The sequence below is a fragment of the Lutra lutra genome, chromosome 4, assembly GCF_902655055.1.
Source record: "Lutra lutra chromosome 4, mLutLut1.2, whole genome shotgun sequence".
Taxonomy (NCBI): Eukaryota; Metazoa; Chordata; class Mammalia; order Carnivora; family Mustelidae; genus Lutra; species Lutra lutra.
Window position 1 is genome coordinate 134,722,813 of NC_062281.1, and position 26,316 is coordinate 134,749,128.

Sequence of the window (26,316 nt, forward strand, 5' to 3'; positions counted from 1 at the left end):
CAGTCCTCAGCCAGATGTGAATCTGCTAAGTTAAACAAAGACTTAAACTTAAGATTCTTAAGATTTTTTTCCCCCCATTACCTTTTTCCCCCTTACTGGTCTATGAAAAACAAGAAGTGAGTACTGATTAAGTTCTTTAAATCCAAAAATTAGTGAGGGTGGCACCACTTACTTTTGTAATTCCAAGACAAGCGTCCACGGCTACATATGATAAAGTCCTGGGGTTTAGATTTCAGCTCTCAGAATCACAATCCCTAAAGAGTGTTCACTAGGAAGAAAAAGTAAAGAGTCTGCTCTAGAAACATTGCTCATAAACTCCAAATACTTTTAGTTCTCCTTTTTCACCCCTGAAGAATATATTCTCATGGCCCATATTTCTTTTCTGACTTGGGATACCCAAAAAGGTAGTTTTGAAAAGTGCTCTTTTCTTTCACATTAATTTTATTAGCTAGTTTGAAAGGGATAATTTGCCAAATTAGATGTTTTCATGTGTTCTTTTGTTAAGTGCAATCATCTACAAATAAGTTTCCTATTAAAATGTACTCAAAACACAGCTCAAAACAAAATGACTTTCTAAAATTAAGAGTTGTGATATTTGAGACTAACGTCGACTTAATGCTGAAAACACACACACAAAAGGACAGACTGGTTGAAACTTTCACAAGAATGGAAAATGTTTAATAAACTTAGAGTGGTGGGCTTATTAAACTATAGTGTTATTTACAGCCATAATTCATCAACCACAAACACAATAATGTGTTTGCATGGCATGCTACAACAAAAGCTTTATTCAATTCATTCAGAAAACATTGGCAAAATAAATTTCAGTTGCGAATTCACAGATACAAGCTTCAAAGTATAAAGTTGTATATAACAAAAAATACAGGTAGTATTTATAACAATAACTTACAGATACAAACTAATGATAAACTACGATTTCACAAAGGATTGTAAACATTTTGCACACTTGTCAGTCCTTTCTTTTAGGCAAAGTGCTCTTTTGATGACAAATAAATTAACAGATACACACTAGCGTGAACTATTTCCAGACAATACAAAAAAAAGTTCTGATTTATTTTCTTCTTGTAAACATAAATTTTACAAAAAAATGAAGACTCAATAAAAGTGTCTTGCAGGCCAACTATAGATACATACCTGGTTAGCAAAGTGATGTTGAAAATGCTTTGAGTGTTAAATAAAAAATTAACATTAATATCTTTTCAATGGTATTTTATACATAATAAATGACAAGATTATATCCTTAATCATTTCTATCCCTGAAAAAAGGAATTAGGTATGACTTATTGGCAGTTGTGTCATTGAATGGGGTAACAAGGGCTGGAGTCCAAGAGTTGTTGGTGAATGAGCTATAAAATAGAAAGAAATTTGTGGATCAGTTTTGTAGAGTGAATAAAACTGATTTAAAAACAAACAAAAACAATCCAAGGCAATGTGATTTCATTATTCATTATAGCTGAGGGCACCAAGCTACACTCATTCCACTAACCTCAGCAGAAACATTAACTTATTCAGCATAGTGAGTACAGTATTAAATGAGAATCCAGGAATAGTTTACCCCCAAAACCTTTTTTGGGGCCACAAGCTTTTGACACTTTAATGTCCTCCATCCATACCCCATTCACTGCACTTTACCCTGCAGTTAGAAAACACAAAAGCTTTGTCTGCAGAGATGCTGCTGGCTTCCATATACAAATGTCTATAGGATGAACCCCCCCCAATTTTCCTTTATGAATGCTTAACCACCTCTTCCCCAAACATACATCAAAGCGCATTTGACTCGGGCAACACTATAGTCATTCATGTGAACACACACAATTTTAATGCTAGTATAATAGCAACAATGGTATAGGTTCTGGTTTTTTATTTAACCAAAACTTTAAATGAAGTTTCCATTCTCTGCAAGGTCTATGACACTTCAAACCAAACCTCCCTCTGAGAGCAACTAGGAAGCTGGCCAAAATTTTAAAAAATCTGTTGGAAGGCATCTGAAAGATACCAAGATAATGAAAAATTGCAAAGCAAGTCCCAAAAGAGAAGGGAAATAAAAAGAGGCAAATTTCCACCACCCACCCCCCCAAATTTAGTGACAATTTTAAAAGAAAAGGGATGTCTGAGAGGCTGAGAATTTCAGCAGACTCTCAGGAGTTAGACTTTGGCTGGGTGATGGGGAACAAACACGAAAGATCAGGGACCACTGAAGAGAAGGACCGGTTTAAAACAACAGGAACAAAACACAACAAAATGAAAGCTTTGTCTGGGATCCCCAAAGGCTAAATCCAATTAGTGACCCAGAAATATACCAGCCTTCATGAAGACTGATGCTCATCAGATTAAGCTGATTTTACCCTAACCTAAATTCCTGCCAGAGGCAAAACCAAATCCTCTCTGGTGGAGGATCAGTCCAAATTTGAATCCAAAGCTTCAAATTATTTCTAGTTTTTCATACCCAATCCAACATCTGAAGTGCAATAAAAAAAATAAAAAGGTAAAGAAGACATGACTTGACTGAAAACCAAGAGATCCAGATATTGGAGTTATTAGACATAAACTTTAATATAACTAATAAATATAACAATAATTTTATTAAGGAATAAAGTGGCAAAAATAGAAGATTTCAATAAAAAAGTGAAAACTATGTAAAAAAATGAAATGGAAGTTCTAACACTGAAGACACAATAACTGAAATTAAGAACTTAGTGGGTGAGTTTTATACCATATTAGATAGAGACTTAGTGATCTGGAGATAGGTCAGAAGAAAATACCTAGACGAAAGCATGGAAGGTCAAAAACTGGAAAATACAGAATTTTTTCATAAAGAGCAGAAACAATATTTGAAGAGACAAAAACAGACGTTTCCATAATACATCAAACATACTCAAGAAGCATATCATTATAATAAAACTGAAGACCAAACACAAAGAGAAAACCTGGGATAAAACAAGATTTACTTTCAAAAGAGCAAGAATAAGATCATATTTTCAATATGAAAATATATAGTCCAATAAAATAGAGTGTACAGAAATTAACAGCTACATTACATGAACAGTTGATTTATGAGAAATGTGTCACTACAAAACAATTGGGAAATTGGTATTTTTATCAATATAACAAAAGTTTTATTTCCTGTCTCATACTACACATAAAAATTCAATTCCAGATGGAGTATAAATCTAAATGTCAAAGGTAAGATAAGTGTCAAGAAGATAACATTAGAGGAATATGTTCACTATCTTTGAGGAGAACCAATTTCTTGAATAGGTTACAAAGAAAGCACTGTCCATGAAGAAAAAAAAAAAACTGATGAAATGAACTATATTAAAATTAGGAACTTGTGCTTAACAAAACATACCCTTAAGAGAGTAGAAAAAGGCAAGCCAATGAATAGGAGGGGATGCCATCAAAAAGCTTTTCTATATGCAAAATATAGTGAGAACTAAGAAATCAAGGAAAAAAACAAAATGGACAAGCCAATAAACCAACAGGCAAAAGACATGAAAAGGCTCTACACACACACACACACACACACACACACACACACACACACACACATAGACACACAGGTTTTACAAATGCCCAGTGGAAACATGCTCAATCTCATCAATCATGAGGGAAAAGCAAATTAAAATAATGAGCACTACCCCACCATCAACTTGGTTAAAATTAAGTAGTCACACCGTACCAAGTATTGGCAAGGATGTGGAACACCTTGAACTCTCACACAGTGCTGGTCCAAGTGTAAACTGGGTCAGCCACTATGGGAAACTGGTAGAATCAACTGAAGTTGAGTGTATGGGTAGCTATTACCCTAAATTCCACACCCAGGTACATACCAAACAGAAGTGTGAATTAATGTACACCAAAAGGCATGTACAATGAAGTCCATAGCAGCATAGTCATAAAGCCTAAACATGCTCAATCACAAATGTTATCCACCATAAAATGGTTAAATTGTGGTATATTCCCACAGTGGAATTCTATAGAACAATAAAACAAATCACAGATTCTTGCAACAAATACAAGTGAATCTCACAAACAATGTAGTTGAAAGAAGTGAGATACACAAGAATACATTCTATACGGTTCAGTTTATATAAAGCTCAAAAACAGGCAAAACTAAAACATTGCTTTAGAAGTCAAGGCAATGATACTCTGGAGGAAGAGGATAATAATTGGAAGGGGGCATAAGAGAGGTTTCTGGGTGTTAATTATGCTCTACTACTTCATCTGGTATTTACATGGATATGTTCACTTTAATAATTCATCCAGCTGGATACTTGTTATGTATGTACTTTTATATATGCATGTTTTACTTCAATAAAAAAGTTTCTTTAACAAAACTCAGTATACTAACTCTGATCTAAAATTCTGAGTGTGCCACTTGCAACAACATGGGTGGAACTACAGGGTATTGTGCTAAGTGAAATAAGTCAATCAGAGAAAGACAATTATCATATGATCCCTCATATGTGGAACTTAAGAAACAAAACAGAGCATCATAGGGGAAGAGAGGAAAAAATAAAAGATGAAATCAGAGAGGAAGACAAACTGTAAGAGACTCTTAATCATAGGAAGCAAACGGAGGGTTGCTGGAGGGTAGGTGGGTGGAGGGATGGGTAACTGGGTCATGGGCATTAAGGAGGATATGTGATGTAATGGGCACTGGGTATTATATGCAAAACTGAACTCTATCTCTGAAACTAATAATACTGTATGTTAATTAACTGAATTTAAATAAATGAATAAATGAATAAAACTCTGTGTGTGAATACTTTTTCTGGCCATAGGAAAATAAATTATTTAACTATTGGGTGAAAACAACAAAGAAAGTTTTTTCCTAAGTAAAAAAATCAAGCATTATATTATCAATATTTGTATTTTAGCTGTGAAGTGGGTGTTAAATTTGTCCCTTCAAATGTAGTCACAGAAATAAGAATGTTTGGACATTTCTGCTCTCTCCTGCACCCCCCCAATTTTTCAGCTACGACTGAGGTAATATTTCAAAATATGCATCCTATCAATCAGCTAATATTAGCAGTTAACAGTTACTGTGCCTGAACAACAGCTGTTAAAGGTTGGGATACCTACCATCCATGTAACTATGCAGCGCAGTTAGCATCGTCCCATCTTGGGGCACATAGGCAGAATAAGCCATTTCTTCTAACATGGGTGGAGATAGCCTGGAGGGCGGGACTGCTGTGACTGGGGCAGAGGAGGAGTGATTAGGACTGACGTGTTTCTTATGGCGTGCTCGACAATTCTGAAACCACACCTGAGAGAGGAGAAAAGCAATGGAGGTACATCACATGTCAACTTCTGAGTACCTTATCAACTTAGCTTACAAAGAAATGTATCCTCAATTTCTCTACCATATAACCACGGTATAAATCTAAACAAGCTTTCTAAGCAGTTCTGTAGACAGAAGAGAAACATTTGCATAAATATCAATGGTCATTTTCTTTGCTCATATAATAACCATCTGGTGATTTACTTAAAAGCCAATTCTATACTACCCCAGCATCTTCCAAAATAAAAAGGGAGAGAAGAAGTTCAAGAATTCCAGAGAAGTTTCCTTGGCTTTCACTACTGGCATTGGGAACAAAAAGAAAAACAGAAAAAAGCCCTTTAAATCAGAACTTAACAACAACAACAACAACAATAAAAAACCCAACTAAATGTATTCTTAGACACCTGCTGGACTTATTTCAAATCCCTTTCCAAATGACTAATATCCCCACTGAGAACTTAAAGCTTTCTACAAACCTCTTGATTCAGTTATTCCAATCACATTTTAGCCTGCTGAGTTCAATTTCTCTTAGTGAATGCATAGACTATTCCCTAAGAAGTATGTTAAGGTCAGGCTTGTAATAAGAAAAAATGAGTAATATTTAAGCAGAATAAAATACAAACACATCCACTAGTGAAACAGTTCACAAAATGTAAAGAGCTAATCATCCTGTTGTCTATCACAGAAATAAAGGAAACAAATCCAAGGCAAGCATAGTTTTGCATCCAGGTCAGGATGAATGAATCTAGACTGCCCAGAATGCTCCCAGTAATTAATCTACCTGTGTTTTGACTCCCTGTTGTTAGATAAAACTTGACTATAGAGGGTTACTTTATGAAAATATCATAGCACTTACTTTCTATCACTCCAAAGAAGTCTGTCATGAGGAGAAAGAGAAGTGAAGGAATAAAAAGTTTAAGGAGATAAAGATAACATTTTAGTGTCAGGGGAGAAGGCCAGGGAGAGATCAGGGGCAGAAATCTCTGCCCAAGGCTGGTAGGAAATTATTCGATGGCACAAGGGAATCAGGGCTGAATAGTAGAACAGAAAGAAGCTGCAAAAAGTTTTATACAAAAAAAGCTGACCTGATTTCAAAGACACATCCTGCCCTGAGGACCCAAAAACAGAAGACTGACAAAGTACAAACTCTATGGGTTAAAACTGAAGTAATAAAAAGTGATCATGTAAAAGGGTATGCAGCCCTGGGCAGATGGATGGAAGGTGACACCTGAGGAAGTTTCAGGAACAAAACATAGGCATATATCAAGGAAAAGGAGTGGGAAGTCACAGCCTTCTCTTCTATCTCTGGAATATTAGACTCTTGGATACTTAGACAGAGACCGAACCCAAAGTGTTCAGTCACAGTTCTCTCCACAGGCTCCTTAATAATAGGCGTCACTACTGTCACTCACCCAGTCAAGATATACTCACATGTTCTCCAACTTGTAAAAGAGAACTACTGCCACCAGCATTTTCCCCAACAGTACCCAGAAGAGATGCACCCCAATGGGCCACATATAACCTAATGGACACGGCACTATGGTTCCCAGAGTTTCTCCAAAGTATCTTATGTTTCCAATAAATTATATCCTGGGTGAAACCTACTCAGTTGTTTAAAAAAAAATCCAGACTTTGGAAATAATATGAAAAAGGCATGACATATCAGCAGAAAAACTACCTTAATTCTGATTCAAATAGCTCCTTGGAAAGATCAACAGGTAATCAAGTAGAGAGAAGTTTATAAACACAAAATGTCATGTAACTTGCACAGAAAAATATAGTTGACAATTCCAGACCATCAGAAAATAACTTCTGGCTTGAGGGTACCTCAACTTCAGAATTCAAATACAAGTCATATTGATCCTCCTCACTAACTTAAAATTTCTTCTGTTTTGCGAACTTCCAAGAGTTAAAATTTCTTCTGAGCAACATATTTTAAAATTTTTTGAGTTCTAAATTGTACACTATGTAAGCTAAGAGCAGGCTATATGGACATTCTGAAAAAGAACAGACTAATCCATCAGATGGATCTCTGAAAAAGCCCAAGGAGCCAAATATCAGATTTTAATGTAGAAAAAAAGATGGAAGTTTAAATTGTTGGAAAAGCATGGCATAATATTGATTTAGAGAAACTGGGTAATCATTTGTGAGGGGGAGAAAAAAGTGGTAAAATCCTTACCTTAATAATAACCAAATGTTTAATTATTTATTATTTAATTAATGTTAACTTAAAGATTAGATGTATGTAATTGGAACCATAAATATTTAAGGGAAACAACAGTCAATACTGATAAACCCTATAGGTGGAGAAGCCAAAGCTAAAAGAAAAAAATATTGAGAGATTTGAATAAGTAAAAATATAAAACTTTTGGAGCTCCTGGGTGGCTCAGTCGCTTAAGCCTTTGACCCTTGCTTTTGGCTCAGGTCATGGTCTCAGGGTTGTGAGACTAACCCCTACGTGGAGCCACGCACTCAGGGAGAAGTCTGCTTGAGATTCTTTCCCCCTCCCTCTCCTTTCCCTCTGCTCTTTTCCTCCTCTCTCTCTAAACTTAAATAAATAAATAAATGAAAAAGGAACTGTTGAACTATGGAGGTTTAACATGATAAATAGAATAAAAATCAGCAAGATGGAGAGAAAAGGAACCACCCAATAGAAAAGTGGACTAAAAACATATAATTTCTAAAATTACAAAATAAACAAACATGTTAAAGGTCATTGATAATCAAAGAAATATAAATAAAAACAATTTTCTACCAAAACTGGGAGGAATGTAAAAGAATGACTGTATTCAGGATTTGCATGGGTTGGTGAAAGAGAACTTGCATATGTAGCTCCTGGCAGAATAAACTGGTATGAACTTCCTGGATAGTGATTTTTGTACTATCAGTTAGTCAGTTAAAGTCCTTAAACATGTTTTATCTTTTGACTCAACAAACCCACTTCTAGAAATTTATCATATGAAAACTAAGCAACAAGTGAGCAAGGTGTACATACAATGATATTCATTACAGAATTTTTAGGATAATGAAAATCCAGAAATACACACACACACACACACACACACACACACACACACACACACACGTAACATATATTTTTGCATGCTAGTACTCCTTCCTTTGCTATCCTATCTAAAATAGTTAATTCAATCCTCACATATTAAAAACCACCACCTAACAATATATTCTTCAAGTTCTAGTACTTGGAATCAAGATAACTTGCCCATGATACTGGTGAGCTAAATACTTGGAAATTCTGTGACATTGTCTGGGGGCCTTACTTCTTCAGATAATAAGAAAAGCTCTCAGAAAATCCTTCATTTTCTTTTATTTCCAATTTCAAAATAATCTAAAACATAATAGTCATGAATTGACTTAGCTGAAGTAGTCATTGTCATTGAAAGTATAGACTCTTGGATTAGAAGGAACCTTCAGCCCACTGAGTCTGTACTACCTCAACAAAGGAAGCTCCATTTCTAGGCTTGGAAACTCACTACCTCCAATGGCAGCCCATGTCATTTTTGTAGACTTTCATGCTGAGAAAATTCTTCATCATGAGTGAAATCTGCCTTTTCCTTCATTCCCCTGCAAAGACCTGATTCTGCTATCTGCAGGACAGCCTTCCACATATATTTAAAGATACTTTTTTCTGTTTATACCATTCCTTCTCTTACTTTCTCATCTCCCGAGAAATATTCCTATTGCTGTTAATATTAGCATAGGATTTCTAATTCTTTCACGACTTTATTAACTTGTCTCTAAAGGAAGCAGTCTGTTTGGATTGCCAAATTAAAATTTGGTATTCTGAAATAAACACAGTATCCTGAACATTTGAAAAGCACTGAGGTCTTATGACTGAACTCCTCAAAGAACCTCATTACACTGTAGTCAGCCCAATCTACTGGAATCTAAGTCTTTAGAGAAGCTGCAGCACCACCAGGTCTTTCCCAATCAGCTTCTTTGTATAGATGATTTAACTACAAAATATTTCAGGCTTAATAATGAATTGAAGAATGAGCACCCTATTTAAAAATATCAGCCACCCAATTCAAGAAGTAAAACATATATACAACGTTGGATTTTACCTGCCCCCCACCACCTAAATTTCATCTTGCTGGTTATGGTTGCTTGCCTTAATTCTGTAAACAGTTTTGAACCCTGAATGTTATTTAAAATTATTTTCCATTTCCCTGACTTCTCTATAAGATCTTGACACAGTTGGCCAGCCCCACCTTGAACACATTCCTTTCTTTGGCTTCCATGATGTTTTCTACCCTACTCATTCCTTAATCCCACCTGTTACTATGTCCCTTTCTAAAAGCATCACTTACCCTCCTCTCTCTAAAGTCCATTCTTTCTTTGCTGTCTATGATCTCATTCCAAAGGATCTTACCCAATTTCATGGCATTGGATCTTTTTGTATGAGTTCTGTTCATCTTTTAAAATATGTGTTTATAGGGGCACCTGGGTGGCTCAGTGGGTTAAGGCCTCTGCCTTCCGCTCAGGTCATGATCCCAGAGTCCTGGGATCGAGCTCCACGTCAGGCTCTCTGCTTAGCAGGGAGCCTGCTTCCTCCTCGCTCTCTCTGCCTGCCTTTCTGCCTACTTGTGATCTCTGTCAAATAAATAAATAAAATCTTAAAAAAAAAATATGTGCTTATATGCCCAACTGTCCAAGACAGACCTAAAAGGAAATTCATCTCCCTCCCAATAACCAAATCACCTTTTTGACTTGAATATTCCTGTCAATAGCACTATTCCTATGGATACTCTGACTTCAAATTTAAGAGTCATCCTTCACTTCTCTCTCCCTCCCCATCATAGCGTCCAGGTCCTCTTCTTGTCTGTCTGCCACCAGCATGCACGCAATAAAATGTTTCTCAATGAATTTCAGGTCACTATCCCATTTAAATCTCTTCTAAAAAAATCACTCCTTTGCAGGGCATCCCAACAAATCTGTATCTCTAATCTAGCCTCTTTCAACCTTAATTCTTGCCATCTACTACCTAATTCTTGCCATCAGCTACCATGGCTTTCTCCTACTCAAGACAGAACTCTATAGTCACATGTCCCTATAAGTTCAGCTCCAACAATTTCAACTCTCACAATTTACAGATATAAAATTAACATTTCAATGAATTTGCTCTAACTCATCCTTCCCTAGCTTTGTTCACATGATTTCCTCTACCTGGATCTTTAACAAAAGTGATCAAGCCCCCCTACACACACACACACACACACACACACACACTCACTCACATATACAATCACAGAAAAGTGGGAAAAAAAATTACTGGCTTCAGAACCAGATCTAGCTTGGAACCACAGTTGTGTTTTTCAGCTTGAGTGTCTTAGGGTTGCTCTGAGCACAGAATGAAGTAACTTGTACACAAAGTCATTTAACAATTGATAGCTCAGTTCAAACAGGCTAATTATCAGGTTTTAAAAAAAAATTGATATAGAGTGTAAAAGAGACCTAAATGGGAAGCTAATGCTTTGATATTTCTGCAAACACACACACACACACACACACACATTGAACATTCATAACGACCTAGAATAGGTTGTTTAGTATCTCTTGATTAACCTTTAAAATAATCACCTGTATCACACGTCTACTCAAGCCTGTCCTTTCTGCCAGTTTCTGAAGGGTCTGTGCATCTGGGTTGTTGTCCTGAGCAAATTGTGCTTGCATAACCTGTTTTAAAAAAAAAAAAAGTAGTAAATAGCTAAATATAAGAAACTCAATCTTCTACATTGATGACCAGAGAGATAAGACATGCATAAGAAAATAAGATACTTGTATTTTATTAGTTGAAAATAAAAATGGATCAATACATATAAATGAAAAGAAAGCATATGCTGCAAATTTACAAACAAGTCACTACACTGAGATCTGTAAGAAAAAAAATCCATTTCAACATAAAACTTGTCTCTCAACTATGCTGCTAAAAATGAGCTCACATTTGCTCTTCTTCCATTCTTCCATGCACAAATGAAATGAATAAATGGTATGTCCATTTACTATTTCTTCCATTTTGTTAAAAATTGTTTATATTAGAAAACTTAAAAACACAAAAATCCTATCAAATTTTTCTCCAACAAAGCTAAATAGACCCAGATTACAATTTTTCTCAGTCAGCAAATAGTATGGATGGATTCCATTTAATTGCAATAACTCCAACATTAACTACAACATTTGCACTCGCTCTATGCAAAACAGTATCAGGGATCTTAAAAAAGGATATCAATCAACCCACTGAATAAGAATTTCCTGGGATCTAAACATCTATACATTGAAAAAGCTCTCAGGGGATATGATATGACCTTTGGATTAGAATCACTGTGCTAAGTGCCATGAGACAGTGATACGTCCGTGGTCTCAACTTTTTGAGACAAAGATGTGGACATGCTAATAACTACAATACAAGGTAAGGGAAGAAGTACAGAGTGTGAGGGAGTACCAGAATAAAGCTTAAGCCAAGGGTTTTGGATTCTTTCTGAAGAGGAAATCATGAGAATTAAGATGGATATTTGAATTTTATTACTTAAAAGTCAATCAACTGAGGGAAGTAGAATGATATATGAAGAAAGTATTACAAAAAATGGGAGAGCAGAGTCAGTCATCCAACATAATTGTACATGTCTATGGGTGTGCGATGGGGATAACCAATCTACCCAAAGACTTTAAGCTACCACCGGCCTCAACACCATTTTCCATAGGCAAAATTATTGCATTGTCCACATGCTTCTCATATGCTTCTGCCACTGCACATATCACAGCAGCTAAATAACTAATGGCAAGTCTAGCTCTCCTAAGCAAAGTAAGTTTCCTGAAGACAAAGGGAATGTCTTATTCTTCATATCCCTAGGAGCTAATACTCTTTCCTATCACATAGTATGTGCTTAAGGGTTTGTAACACAACGAACCTTGACAATTCGAGGAAAAGTTGAAGATAGTGTGGAGAAAAAGACCAATGTTGTTCCAGGAAATCTTATGAAGTTTATAAATTCTCTTTTTCAGTTAAGTTTTCTCTAATTAGTGACTTCTGGAATAAGGTATTCCTGCAGATCTCAACTCCAAAGTTTACCCTTAGAGAGAACTCCCCTGGCCCCCAGCAGCTAAAGCTTTTCTCTTTCCCCATATCAAACCACTGTCTTCAGAGAATTTCACATCATTTGAAGTTATTTTAACTGATCACATCATTAGATATCATCAAATTGTTGTTACATGAATGAGTTTAGCATAGGGATGCTACAGCATAGATCAGCTCCTGATCAATCAGGAGCTGATCTTTCTAAGCAAGTCTTGGCCCTGATATTTGATATCCATAAGTCTGTGGGCAAATAACTTATCCTCTTTGTGAGTTTCCTCAGTTTCCCTATCTACACAATGAAGATACTCAGTGGCACCTACTTTATAAGGTTAAGATTAGATAAATGAACACATGCGCTAGAGAGGAACAGTGCATATGCAGAACATCATATACACTGAGGAAAGTCAGTTCGTAATTTAAAGAGTTACATTTACATTTCTCACCATGATTAAAGCTGAAGAGCATTACAGTAACTACACAGGTTTAAGAAATGCTAAAGGTTTTAGGGGGAACCAGAACTCTCCATAAAAAAAAAAAGAAAGAAAAAAAAGGAAAAAAAGAATAAGGTATTCCTGGCTTCCTGTCCAACCATATTTGTTCACACACTTACTGTAAATAGCATGTGTATTTTTACTTTAAAAAATGGGCAGAACTGGCCTAAGAGTTTATAATTTCACTCAGTTCACCTCATTCTTCCTTTCTTATTCCAAATGCGTTACTTCAATATTGTCATGTACAAATAGTTGTGTTCCTATGTAGTTAAGCATGTAATATCCCAAAGAGAAAAAGAATGAGCAAATTAATAGTCTTTGTTTTTTTTAATTTTTCAAGAGGAAAAGCTAAACAGATATTTCAGGATTTGCTTATTAGGCCATTATTGATAATTTATAAAACAAAAAAACCAGCATGCTTTTTCACAAATGTATTTCAAATTCACAAGTTTAATAATGAAGCCAAGTTATACTTAATAAAGCAATTTCTCATCAAGGAATAAAGCAAAACTTAAATGAATAGTGATGGTTTAGAATTGGTATATGCTAAGGGGAAAGTAAGACGTGCTTATCAATGTTTAATCTCATACACACACACACCAAAAGCTTTTTAATTTCTACTTAATTTCATAGTTCTCCAGTCACTAATGATGTTGAAACCCAACCCACTTCTTTTCTGAAGGCTTTTTAACATGATCAAGGAATGAGCCTTTGTAGACACTCATCATTTTAAGGCCAAGAATTCTCAGAAATGACAGGTATTTGCATAATAGCAGCTGACCAAGTCATTCTGAAAGTAGATCAAAATAGGTGATAACCTTGGCATGTTTTATATTCATCATCATTGAGCAAGAGCTTCTAACTACAATAAACAAACCGCAATATTGGCAGGAACTTCTTAAATACCATTTCTACAAATGGGACAATATTTGAGATATTCTTGCCAACACAAAATGTTACTCTGTTGTGAGCCTTAAACTAATTTTTCTTCCTGTAAATTTCTAAATAATTTTGGCAAATTATCTTGTTTACTCTTCCCATGTTAACTCTCCTCTGTCTAAAGCAGTACTTTATGAATAGTTTTGACTTATTGATCACCTATAATATTTTATTATTTTGCTGAATTCAAGCAATACTTGAATATATTCAGTTTCCAGAAAGGACAATTTGACAATGAACGTACATTGTGGGATATATTAGAGGTTCGAGCAAAATATAACGATTTAAGTTTTTAAAAAATTTACAGCTATGTTTTCCAGATTCTTAAGGTATAAGTAACCACTTGAGGACAAAGATTGTGTCTCATTTGTTTCAGCTGTCCCTGGCAAAAGACAGATACTAATAAATATTGAAAAAATGAGTATGTGCTTTGAAGGCATATCACTTCTATTTTCGTTTTTTTATTTTCATTTTTTTAAAACCTATGGTTCCAATATACATCTTTAAAAACTAATGATTCAGATCACATTTTCATATAATAATCGATATGATGATGCAAATAGCTTAGGTATGTTTGCAATTTAAAACTATAAAGCTATCCACAAGATTTGGAATCTCACTCTTGTTTTAGCTGCTGCTGCCATTAAGTGGAGCTTTTATTCCACTCATGGTCTGGTGGTCAAGAAAAATGAAAAGACCAGAGGATTGGGGAAGTTTCCAAATCTCTTCTCTGTCATTCCCTTGGCAGTCTGCCTTGAAGGGAGTTCCTGTACTTCTTGGTTGCCGCTACCTACATCAAGGAATTATTGTTAAGAATTAAAGGAGAGAATGTAGATAAATGTCTGGCATAGGACTTGACACACAAAAACCTTCACAAATATTATTCTCTCTTTGTTTCATTAGTACCTGTAATTATTTTCCTATATGAAATTATATATCTACCTAAAGTTGTTTCAAGTTTTCATTATTATAATTTTAATGTTTAATTTCATATAACCTTTCACTGTCAGCCTTATAATTATTAAAATTATAGCCAGTCCTTCATGGAAACAGTCCATTGTAAAAACAATATATTTATGTTAGAAATTCTATTTTAACTCCGACATCTTTTAGCTACTGCATATTTTGCTGCCAGGTCTTCCACCAGTACTCATATCTCCCAATTTAGGGCTTTATGTGATCTAAGTTCCCTTGAAATATTTGTATCGCATGAAGGATTCTTTCCTAACCACTCCCCAAATAAAAGTTCTCTCTTGAAACCCCTTTACTGTGTTCACCTTGAACACTGGCAAGTCTTAGATACCATATGTGACTTTCAGAATATTACTTTTACTCAATTGTTAATGTTGTATAAATATCCTTTAAAGTTTGAGCTAAGATATATCCTATGTGTAAAGCACCCAGTAATGCATGGTAGGCACTCAATAAATGTTACTTTACCTTACCATAAAACAAATACCTCATCCACATTACTGTTTTAGGAAACGTGATTTCTTTATCTGAAAAAATTCTGAAAAGAATCATTATATGTGTAGACTTAAAGATAAAGTAAGGAGTAATTATTTAATTTTTTTTGAGAGTCGACATGAATTGATCTTATAACAATTATATTTAATTATTTTTTTGAGAGTTGACATGAATTGAACTTATAACAATTATAAACTGAAATAATCTCTCCTTTTTCAGGGGACATAATCAACCTTCAGCATCAAACTATAGAATTATCTCCCTCTATCCCTTTTAAAAACAAGTAAAGATTTATTGGTTGTAGAGTCAATAACTAGATTCCTGTTGTAATTTTATTGTAAGGCATATTCAATTCTCTCCTATTCAGAACATTCTATAAACTTAGCCATTAAAAGGCTCATTGTAATTTGTTAAAAAGGTGAACACATTAGTGTTTTATAGGCCCACATACTATATGTCTCTTTCTGTTAATAGTCTTAAAATATTTTGTCTTCTATCCCCATTATATGTAGTAACATCAATAAATGCCTGGGCTAAACTGATTTTATCAGGAAGTCAGGACCGATCAATATTTTGTTTGTACTTTGACTTTAATGCCAATAAAACCCAGGGAAATAAAGCTTGAATGACTAGTTCATACCAGGTCGGGACTCTGGAAATATTGACAAACATTTTAGGGCTATAAATATGTTTTCATACATTCACCAAGTTAGTATTCATTAAAAGCACAGGCTGATCTTATTGAAAACATGAAAATGTTCTTAGGCAGCAGGAAACTGTTTTGGGCATTTTGGAGAGGGGGCAGGAGAACTGGGGGTTTTTTTGTTTATATGAAATTAAAGTTATTAAAATTATGTTTTTGTTGTTTGTTTGTTATGGTCAGGAGAGACTTCAAAAATCATAAATACATTGTCATGTCTACCTGGAGCTGATCTGCTGTAAAGCTGGTCCGAGCTCTTTTTGCTGGTTTTGGATGATTAACATCTTGCTCTGTGAGGAGGGCGCCTTCAACACTAATCCCATTGCCTGCATTTAAAAAAATAGCATACATGTTGGTAACTCAAATGGGTCCACTGATCAAACAATAATATGTTTCTTGCATCTCTTGGCTTTGTGTGAAATTGTAGATTGTCCAAATCTGTCAGTTAAGTTATAAAACACACTAAAATATTCTGTGGAAATAATATACAGGCTTGTATATTTACTCAAAAGCACAAAAAGTTAGGAGAACACACATTTAAGGTTCATGCTTAAAAGGCAAATACAGGAAAACAACTGGTTATGAAAGCAAAACAGCCTTAAATTCAAGGCTGCTGCCTGAGAATATGGTACAAGGCTAATACACATGCCATGGCTTTTCCTGCATATAAACACATGGAGATCATCACTAACAGGAGAATGCTTAATGAGTTTTACCACAATTACACTGCACAAAATAATACATTAAAATGACCTTAGGAAAAATCATTTTTATTCCCTGTATTCACTGTCCCAAAAGACTACAAAGTATTTTAAGTATATATTTACCATTTTCCACTTCTCTTTTTAAATTATCCAGCATACAGTCATAATGCACTCTGCAGAGGACTTTCTCTTCCACCAAAGCAAACTCCTCTCCCGTGGAAAGCTGCCTTTTGCAAGAAAAGCAGGCAAAGCATGCCAAGTGATAGACATTCCCCTTGGCCCTCCGGACCCAGTCAGTAGAATGGATGTGCCTCCCACAACGAGAGCAGCGAGTTCCATACCTTCTACATAAATAGAAGAGCAGGAGGTGAAGATTTTACTATTTGGGGAGATATTCATCAGCCCGAGTAAACTAATACACTGTATTGCTTATTGGATAAGTTTAAGTGTTTACATCTTTTGAAAATGAAACAGGAACCAGTTATTTTTCTTAAAGTCAATATGGTAAGCAATCAAGTCTTGAGATAGGGCCATAGTTTAAATCTGTTTATAAAACAAAAGCTTCTCATTGTTACTTTAAAGGAAGACCGGATTTTTTTCTTTTAAAATAAATGTGCTATGAGTTTCAATATCTCGTTTGTAACAAATTATCAATGCATTTATAAATTACCTAGAGATTCAAGATACAAACACACATATACTCCAGACTGAAACCTAAAAGTGCAAAAACATACAATGAAAATATAAGGACTTCCTAAAACCAAATTAAGATAATTCAGAAAGGTTTTAAATATCATTTTTAAGTTAAAATATTTAAACATTTAGAATCAACATTATCAAACAATGGGTAGAACAAACTGCTCACCCTGAGAGTGAGGAATGAAAACTCAGACATGTTTCCATTGGTGAATAAGCTACTGCACTGCTAGTCACAGGAAGGGGAGAAATACCTAAAACTTACAGAGACCTACCTAGACATTAAACGCAGGTTAACTGTAACATAATGCCAGATGTAACTATTTCTTTTTTCTCCTGGTCTGAGTAACTGGACATTCTTTGCTATGTCTCCTATCATAATCACAGTCATGGCCTTGCATATCCACATCAAACAAAAATATGTCTGTTTCTATTCATTGGCCTATCTTTAGAGGTATTGCCAGTTTTGTTTAAGTTAATCTGAAAAAGTGAATCCTAAAACTAAATTTCAGAATATAATATGAAATATTTAAAAATCCTGAAGAACGAGGTTTTCAATAACTTGCTGAAACTAAACCTTTCAAAAAGCTTTAAATTATCATGAAAAAATTAAGATTTGCATATCTTAAGTCAAAGAGGAGGTAAAATTGCTATGATTTTTGAGGAAATGGAGAGTAAACCTGATGAGAAATATATGTTTTTGGTAATTATAAAATTCTTTGACTTTATAAAATAAAGCATCTGGGTTTTATGAAGTGTTTTTAATTAGCAATTTTATTCAGTCACTAAACTCTCTGAAACCAATTTTTGAAACTGAGTATAAACATAATTAGTATTACAAACTTCATTATATAGCATTAATTTCCCAATTTCACGATGAACAGTTTTCTTCATTTGGAAATTCAAATGAAGAAAAAAGTATATGGTAATTTTAAAAAGTCATGCTTAGGAATACTTTGAATTTCTAGACAGCTATCCATTAAGAACTGAATTATATCCGACAAGAAACTGTGCATTTAAATAATTTATAAAGAGATCATAGAAAAAAATGTTACATTTAATATCTTAGGCAAATACAATCTCAAAAAACAAAGATCAAAGAACAGATAAAAAGAAACAGGATTTTTAGACAGAATAATCAGACTTGGTATATTTCTGATACCGAAATCCTCTAAATTATAGGTTTATCACAGTCTCCAAACTGCTGTTATTTTAAAGGTAAAACTGGGATCATTCTTGTAAACTGGTAAACACTTAACAAAACCTTGATTTTTTTCCCAACCATAATTATTTCATTTCACCTTAGCATCACCTGCAAATCATGGACTTTGTCACAATAAGTCATCTTACATTTTATACTTTACCTATGCACAGCAAGGAGAAGTTTCCCTGTTTTTAATATCTAAACCTTTCATTCCCAAAGAGGAAATAATTATTTTAAATTAATTTTTGTATACAGAATTCCTAAAACACACAAACATTATTTTTTATTTGTTTTGAGAGAAGTTAGACCTCAAAAATGTGAGGTCTTCTTCTCATTTTGAAATCCATTATATAAGAAAAACTGGTTTCGATACATAAAACTGGACAAGAAAGCTTGTTTACAAAACTCTCTTTTTGTATTATCTTAAAGTGTCTACTAAAAAAATGTTTCATGGTATACCTGAAATAATCAAGTTTGCAGAAAATGTCTTTGTCTTTAATATAACAGCTGGTATGCCTTCCTAAGGAGGTCCTGCAGACACTGCATGAGAGACACCGAACATGCCAGCACAGGTCATTCACCTGTAAAGGAAAAAGGGGAAGGGTAAGAAACAATTTTAATACCACACTCACAGTATCATTCATTGGTTTTGTGCAGTAAGCAATTTTAAAAACTGACTTCTTGATATTTTAACATATGCTCTTCAATGTTTCTACCTAAAAGGTGTCATTTACACAAACATGTGTCTAAATGTATTCTCTTTCAGACCCCAACCAGAAAAATCACAGTAACATATTTTATACTGTGTGTTAAATTCTTTATTCCTTTGAAGAATTCAGGGCATGTGCTTTTTTTTTTTTTTTTTTCCTTTTTTTTCCTTATTGAAGTTGAACTTCTATGAACATGGAAAATTTGGGTCACTTTAAAGTCCTACATACAGGCTTGTTTTACTTTTTCTTTCACCAAATTCTTCCCACCAGGAAACTGATAGTAAAAGAAGTCAAGCCACACAACATCTCAATCTATTTTTTGGCCAAACAATTATATTTGGTGCAGTAGTTGAAGTGAGAGAGAAAGAAAATTTAAAAAGAAGCTTTGTAAGATACTTACCCTTATAAAGAAGGCAGGCAACACTTCCCTTAACAAAGAGAAATTGCTAAGGTAGATTTAAATGTTGATATGGCAGAAATCCTGGATACCTTCTAACATTAAATAATAAACTCAAGGAATGAATTATTGGAACCCTAACTAATGATTTGGCTACTGGAGAAAAAAATTAATCTGATGATAAGTGGTTCTAAAAAGGCACCCAAATATTGTTTGCCATTTATACTTCATGGAGTAAGGCATAACATAGTGTCTAATAAATCATACCACTTTATATTTTCTAAATAAGCACATGAAATATTGTCAATTCAGGAAACAAATCATAATAACCCGCACCTCAAACTGTTGCTGTCATACTATAAGCACCACAACTTCAGCCCTCAAGAATGAAGATGTATATATATTAGATAGAACTTGTTTATAACAGAGGCTTCCAACATTTGCTCTTGTTAAATGGACACAAGAATTGAGTTTATGTTTAACCAATTAACTATAATTTCATTTCATGTAAAAGAACAGCAATGATGCAAAAGCACTAGTTACACCCTACAAATGGATCTAATATCTTAAATAGTAATTAGGAAATTGTGAAATAATCTTTATTATGAAATAGTGTAGCAAAAATCCTCTGTCCAATGATTCTATCAGATTAGCACTACTGTTCAAAAATTTTTTTCCAAAATGTTTGTGATACAAAATATAAAAGGTCCTTTGAAGCTGAAGGAAAAGTTTCACTTGCTTCTAATTGTAGTTATAGGCCTCTTTCCAAAGCATTAATGAAGAGTAACATTGTGGTGAAATTTTTTTAAATATTAAGTTTTGGTCTGGGATTACATGCTTACTACATAAGAAAACTTGGAATATACAAACAAGCAAACAGAGGAAGTCAGAATAAAAAATATTAACAATGGTTAATACTATCCTAGAAATAAATATTTTCCTTGTATTCTTTCCTAACATGGGACAATTAAAGTTTAAAAATACAGGCTTCCTTTAGCACTCCAATGCTTAGGGACGTCTACGTTTTGATCTTATCCAGGCTCTTTTTTCTCCCCCTCTCCCCAAGCAAGTGTAGATTCAGGCTACAGAGCAGAGTCATGGCTATCTTCTAACTCCCTAATGCCAAACCGAATGCCTGGTTTACCACCTTTCTTTAAAGTTTATTTAAGAAAGAAAAATAATGTTCATTTTCCATTTCTTTTCCAGGGAGGAAAGTAAGGTAAAGAGAGAAAATTCTAGAGAATATCAAACTTTCCTGATGGCGGTTATTGATCCAATCTGTATATGTATATGAGACCAAGCCCAAAAAACCATCCAAACAACAGGGCACTAAAACATTAGAGGAAGCAAAAGATACATCTAATTCCTCTCCTACTTTTTTGTTTCAACTCCATTTTACTTGCCCATGAGATGATGTTTTTCTATATTAAATGGTTTCTATATTTTCCATAGAAAACAGTTGTATCCTCAAATACTCTACTAAGTCTAGCAATTATTTTTCACCAGTGACTCAAATTGAATATAAACTACTCTTTTAGAATACCCAAATTTAAAAAAAAAGAACTCAGAGTTTTAATATAATCATATAATGTCAAACTTTAGTTAGAACTAAGATACTAATAGGTACAAAAAGGGATAGAATAAGTCTGTACATAGAAGACTTCACTGGGAGGACAACAGTCCTACAACAAAAAGCTTTATGAAGATATTTAGATAACTTAGGTATTTTATATAACACAAGTAAATATAATAAACAAATGTATTTTTAACATGTAAAAGTGAATATTAGCAACTATATCTATTTCAGAGGTGTGTTAAGAGTCACTTTATAATGCCCTTTTTTCCTAAATCCTCTCTGGTATGAAGTATTAAAGCCTTTATAGACCCATTCAGAAACACTCTTAAACATTATGTTTATTATTGAGAGGGCTCATTGAAAATAACAAACTAGCTTTGGTCCAAAAGATGATTCTGAGATATCTAAAAAGGCTCAGGTCTAGAAACAGTGAAAAGAGTATCTTAATCTAGATTTAAAGGGAGAGCCATGTTAATTTGCCAGCTTTAAGACTCAATCCCCAGTTAAACTTAATTTAGTTAATTTCAATTTTTCACCAAAACTTATTTTGGTGATTTATCTGGGTTGTATCTATAACTTATTATTCCCACCTTACATTTTAAATAGCTTTCTACATTGAGGCAGAAATTTAAAGAAACCCAGTAACTTGCTTTTTGAACTCCTACTCTCCATAATTAATCCTTCTGAAAAAATGGGGGAAGGGGGTGGAGGGAGATTGATGAGGAAGGAATAGAAAGTGAACTGGTTTGCTACTAATTCAGTGTATGAGAGATCATTATTTTAAATAGTGGTTTTAAAGAGCTGTTGAAGTTGAAAAACCCATGGTATTAGAATTAAGACACATGGGACCATGACCCTGCACTCAATGATATAGTTAACTGTGGCCTGCCAGAATTTCTACTTCCAAATTCCTGCACAATATTTTGAGAGAAGTGAAACAAATTAAGACCACCAAATTCTCAAACTTCATCCCAGGCATTCATCTATCCATCTAGCTTTCTTTCTGTTTCCCTTCCTGCCTTCTTTCTCTCCTGCCTGCATTCTTTCTTTTTGCGGGGGGGGGGGGGGGGTTGGGGGGGGTTGGAGGGTGTCTAACCATCCATTTCCTTTTTTTTTTTTTTTTTTTTTTTTTTACAAGCACTGGAGGGGACATTTAAAAAAGCATTGGGTGGCCTCCAGATACTAATAACAGGAAGGAGGTACTGAAAATGGTTTTTATGTAAATTCTCCTACAATCTTTTACTTTGAAAAAGTCTCAAGCGACTGCTATTAAACATAAAACTATGTAAAGACTCTGTCCAGAAAAGACATTTTACCACGGTCCTTACCAAAGGAGACACTGCAAAGGGAAATCATCCCACATATACTAACCAGAAACTCTTAGAAGCAGGCAGGTGTAGGGGTGTTGTTGGGGGTGGAGGGACAACCCAGTCTCGGTAAAAATAATCAGGCAGGACACTGTTTCAAAAGTGAGTAAAAGGATTACCCACTTTTGCTCCCCTACAAGTCGGTGGCTGACGCTAGTACAACCACCCCGGGGTATCGGCACTTCTAGAGCGAGACGCGTCATATGCATAAGCTGTTATGCGACAATGTGGGAGAGTCTAGGATTTCTTCTCCCGCTCTTTCGACTTGCCCTGGACTGGGCTACTTTGCTGAGAAAGCCTACAACCTGCACGAGAACTTGAAATTGGAAAAGAAGGGAAAAAACTTTTCTCTTTTCCCAGAGTTCCCGCTCCCCTTGGGCCTCACGGCTCCCCCTACCTTGAGAAGGTACTTGTCCACGATCTCCAGGCCGCAGCTGTTGCACACACACTTGCCAGGGGGGCAGACAGAGCCCGAGGCCATGGACCGGGGCGAAGACGACGGGGACAGCGGGGCCGAGGAGGAGCAGGAGTCCTCGTCCCCCGCTCCTTCGGGGCTCACCTGAAATAAGCCCGGAGGCACAGTCGCCGAGGGTTCTAGACCCCTCCTCCTCTCCTCATCCCACGGAACTCCCGGAGCTCCCCCACCCTACCCCTCCTTTTTTCCCGGGCCACCCTCAGTTCGTGAATTCTCGCTCTCTGCTCTCTCCCCACAAGCTCCTGCCACGCACCCGCTGGGGCTGTCGACCCCTGACCTCAAGGACCCAGGGAGCCTTACAGCCCTGCGCCGCCCGTCGCGCCGGTTCAGCTTTCCACCCCGCCCTGCCTCAGGCCCTCCTTCCACGGGCTCCCCAAGGGGCCAGCTGGGCCCTGGAAGGAGCGCGGGAATAGCGGCCCTTGATTCTGGGCCGCCTCCACACGTCCAGTCTTGCCAACAGCCTTGTCCCTCCCCACTCACCAGTCCCTCTTCCCCGGCGCCTTTCCGAGTCCTCCCGGCCGCCAGGGCTGCAATCCTCCCGCACTCCTCCGACATGAGCCCCGGGCACTGCGGGGTGGGAGGAGGGGGAAATGGGGAAAAACGGAGAGCAGAAGTTCAGAGCCGGCACGCTCAGCCCAGAGCCGCGGCTTCTGGCACGCGGAGTGGGCTAATGAAGGCCCCCAGCGCTACGGGCCGCGCGTGCACCGTCAGGGCTCCAGGAACCCAGCGCGCGGGTAAACCCGCGGGAGCGCAGCCTCTCTTGTCAGACGTGGGGCGCCGCGGCGTTGGCCGAGCGCGCGGCAAGGCTGCCACCGCAGCGCTGAGGGCTCCCCCGGCGCGCTCCGGCGCTCTCGGGGCCGCAGGTCCCTAGCGCTCTCCGGAGCAAGTCGGTTCCCCGCCCCCCTGCCGGGGGTAACAAGTTAATAACAATCATCCCCGCACAAAGCATTTTCTTTCTAGACGTCAATCACGGCGGAGCGGGGATCACCAGGCTAAAGCGGGTGCAACGGGCGGGGGTGGGGGAGAGTGGGAGAGAAGAAAAGAGGATTGAGGAGGGGGTGGGGGAAGAAACTTGATTTCTTTAATAACCTCAATTAAAAGAGCAAGACACATATATATTTTTAAAAGGGTGCTTTTTGAATTGGATAGCCCGAAAGGTGAAGAGGTTTAATAGGATACTTGAAAGCTAATTACAGCGGGATTTAAGAAGCCTGGTGTTTGTTCCGATGACAATTTGAATGAAAATGCTTCAGATTACACCAAGCCACCAGCTCTTTCGTAAACTTACAGCAATTAGAGCTGCGAGTGATTTACACTCGTTTCTTTAAGGTGTAAATTGCCACTTATTGCTCAGTAAGTCAACATTTGAGCTACTAAAGGATTATTTTTAACCAGCGCAAAAAGCGGGACGAATAATGGAAAATATCCAGCTGAATTTAATTTGTGCCATTAAAACTCACCCAACCTCGGTCAAAATGTTTTAAAGCAACAGCGCGCATTTCTCAAGTGTTTCCAAGCCTTTGCTGGAGTTTTGTTCTTAAACGAAAACGCAGCCTCTGCAGGCTTTTTCTGCCTTCGTTCAGGAAAACTCCAGTTTGGGGGGAGGGGATGCCGAACTCAAGCGACCCACACCTGCGTTTCCGACTTTTCACCTCCCTCCTTCCGGCTGCGCCAGGCAAGATACCGTCCAAACCCGAGAGCACCCCGCTCCCTGCCCGGCCCTCAGTGGGGACCCTCTGGTGCGCTCCCTAGTGCGGACCCAGCGCCGCCGCTCAGAGGCCGCCTTCTCTCAGACACAAAGCAAGTTTAAGCAAAGAAGTCCCGCGTTCGCTGGGTATTCCCCGCCAGAGTCCGACAAAGTCAGCGGTTCCCAAGGCGGGGCCCTCTGAGGAGCTCAAACAGGCTGCAGATGATTTTCAAACTTAAAACGCGAGACACCAACGGGCCTCCAGAGTGAGGTGAGCGCTTGTCAGTTTTCCCCATCTACTCTACGGAGGGTGTGACTCACTGGTCCTGGGTTTTGCCTTTTGCGGGGGCGGGCATCTTAAGTAAAATCTCGCGCCCTGGGATCCCCCAAGGCCTTCCAGGAGCCAGGACTCTATTTCGTCGTGGGCCCGCGGCGCGGCGGGTCGTCCAGCCGCGAGCCTACGCGCTGGCAAACGCCCGCGGGAGGCTGGACGCAAGGAGCCAAGCCTCTGATCCCACCCCGACAGCCGCCCGGACCTCCCGACTCGCTCTTCCCACCGCCACGATCACCACGGCAAATAGAACAAAAGCACGACTCACATGTACCCGAGAACGCCTTAGGCTTGAGGCTTCGTCTCCCAAATTACAGTCTCCATGCCTCAGGTTAAGTGAGCTTGTGGGGAGGGGAGGCAATGATTACTGACTAACGCTACTACGTAATAAAAAAAAAAAAAAAAAAAAAGCCAAGTCTGAAGATGAGGCCGTTACAGGTAATTTCTGAACCTCGTTTAGGAGCCCAAACAGCTCGCGTTTCAAGGGAACTGCGATTCAGCTGGTCTGGCCAGGCGTCCGCTCGCTCACCTTCTCAGTGGGAACTGCCAGCTCCGGCACGTCCTTTTCTTCTAGTTTACACACAAACATCTGATCGCTTTTCCAATACATGGCACTGCTAGGGCTGCTTATCACATACCAACTCCAGAGGGTCAGCGGCCGTCCGTGTCTGCCGATCTTCCCCCCTCCCCCGCCCCAAAGCACTAATAAAAGCTGACACCGAGAAGAGCAGGAATACTACAAGCAAGTCTTCGTCCAAAGAGGCCGCTGTGGCCGTTACCACTCTGGTGGACTGTTCTTAAGATTCTTATCCCAACTGCACTGAGGTCTGTCCCTCCAGGAAAAGAAGGAAAAAAAAAGTTTTGTTTTCCAGAGGGTGGAACCTTACATAAAGGGAGGGAAGGGGGTGTGTGTAAGCGGGGGGAGTCTTCTCCTGGAGGAATAGCCTCACCTCCTTAAGGAAAACCCGCCTTCTGTACATGTTAAGATCTTTATCAGAGCAAGCCAACTTACTCCAGATTTAGTATTAAGGGGGGGGGTGGGGGGAACAACACTGGGAATGGCCTGTTAACTTTTGACTTAAAAAAAAAAAAAAATCTGCTCTCTGCATTTGCCCTGGCTTTTTAATTCTCACTCCCCAACCAAACCTAAACAAAGATTCAGGTTACATCT

At 37.3% G+C, this 26,316-nt stretch overlaps 1 protein-coding gene across 2 annotated transcripts; it reads right to left on the minus strand.

Moving 5' to 3' along the window:
- Positions 1-233: 233 nt before the first annotated feature.
- Positions 234-25,713, minus strand: LHX8 (LIM homeobox 8). 2 transcript variants are annotated; one of them, XM_047726830.1, is made up of 10 exons: positions 25,675-25,713; positions 25,414-25,486; positions 23,608-23,694; positions 23,050-23,211; positions 19,062-19,183; positions 16,826-17,046; positions 16,221-16,324; positions 10,907-11,002; positions 5,107-5,290; positions 234-268 (listed from the first exon to the last, which is right to left on the minus strand). In XM_047726830.1, the coding sequence occupies exons 3-10, from the start codon at positions 23,680-23,682 to the stop codon at positions 255-257; spliced, it is 978 nt and encodes a 325-aa protein (XP_047582786.1). In that variant the 5' UTR covers positions 23,683-23,694; positions 25,414-25,486; positions 25,675-25,713; the 3' UTR covers positions 234-254. The 2 variants fall into 2 exon arrangements, with proteins under 2 accessions (XP_047582786.1, XP_047582785.1); XM_047726829.1 differs by lacking the exon at positions 234-268 and adding an exon at positions 756-1,367.
- Between the last annotated feature and the right edge of the window lie 603 nt (positions 25,714-26,316).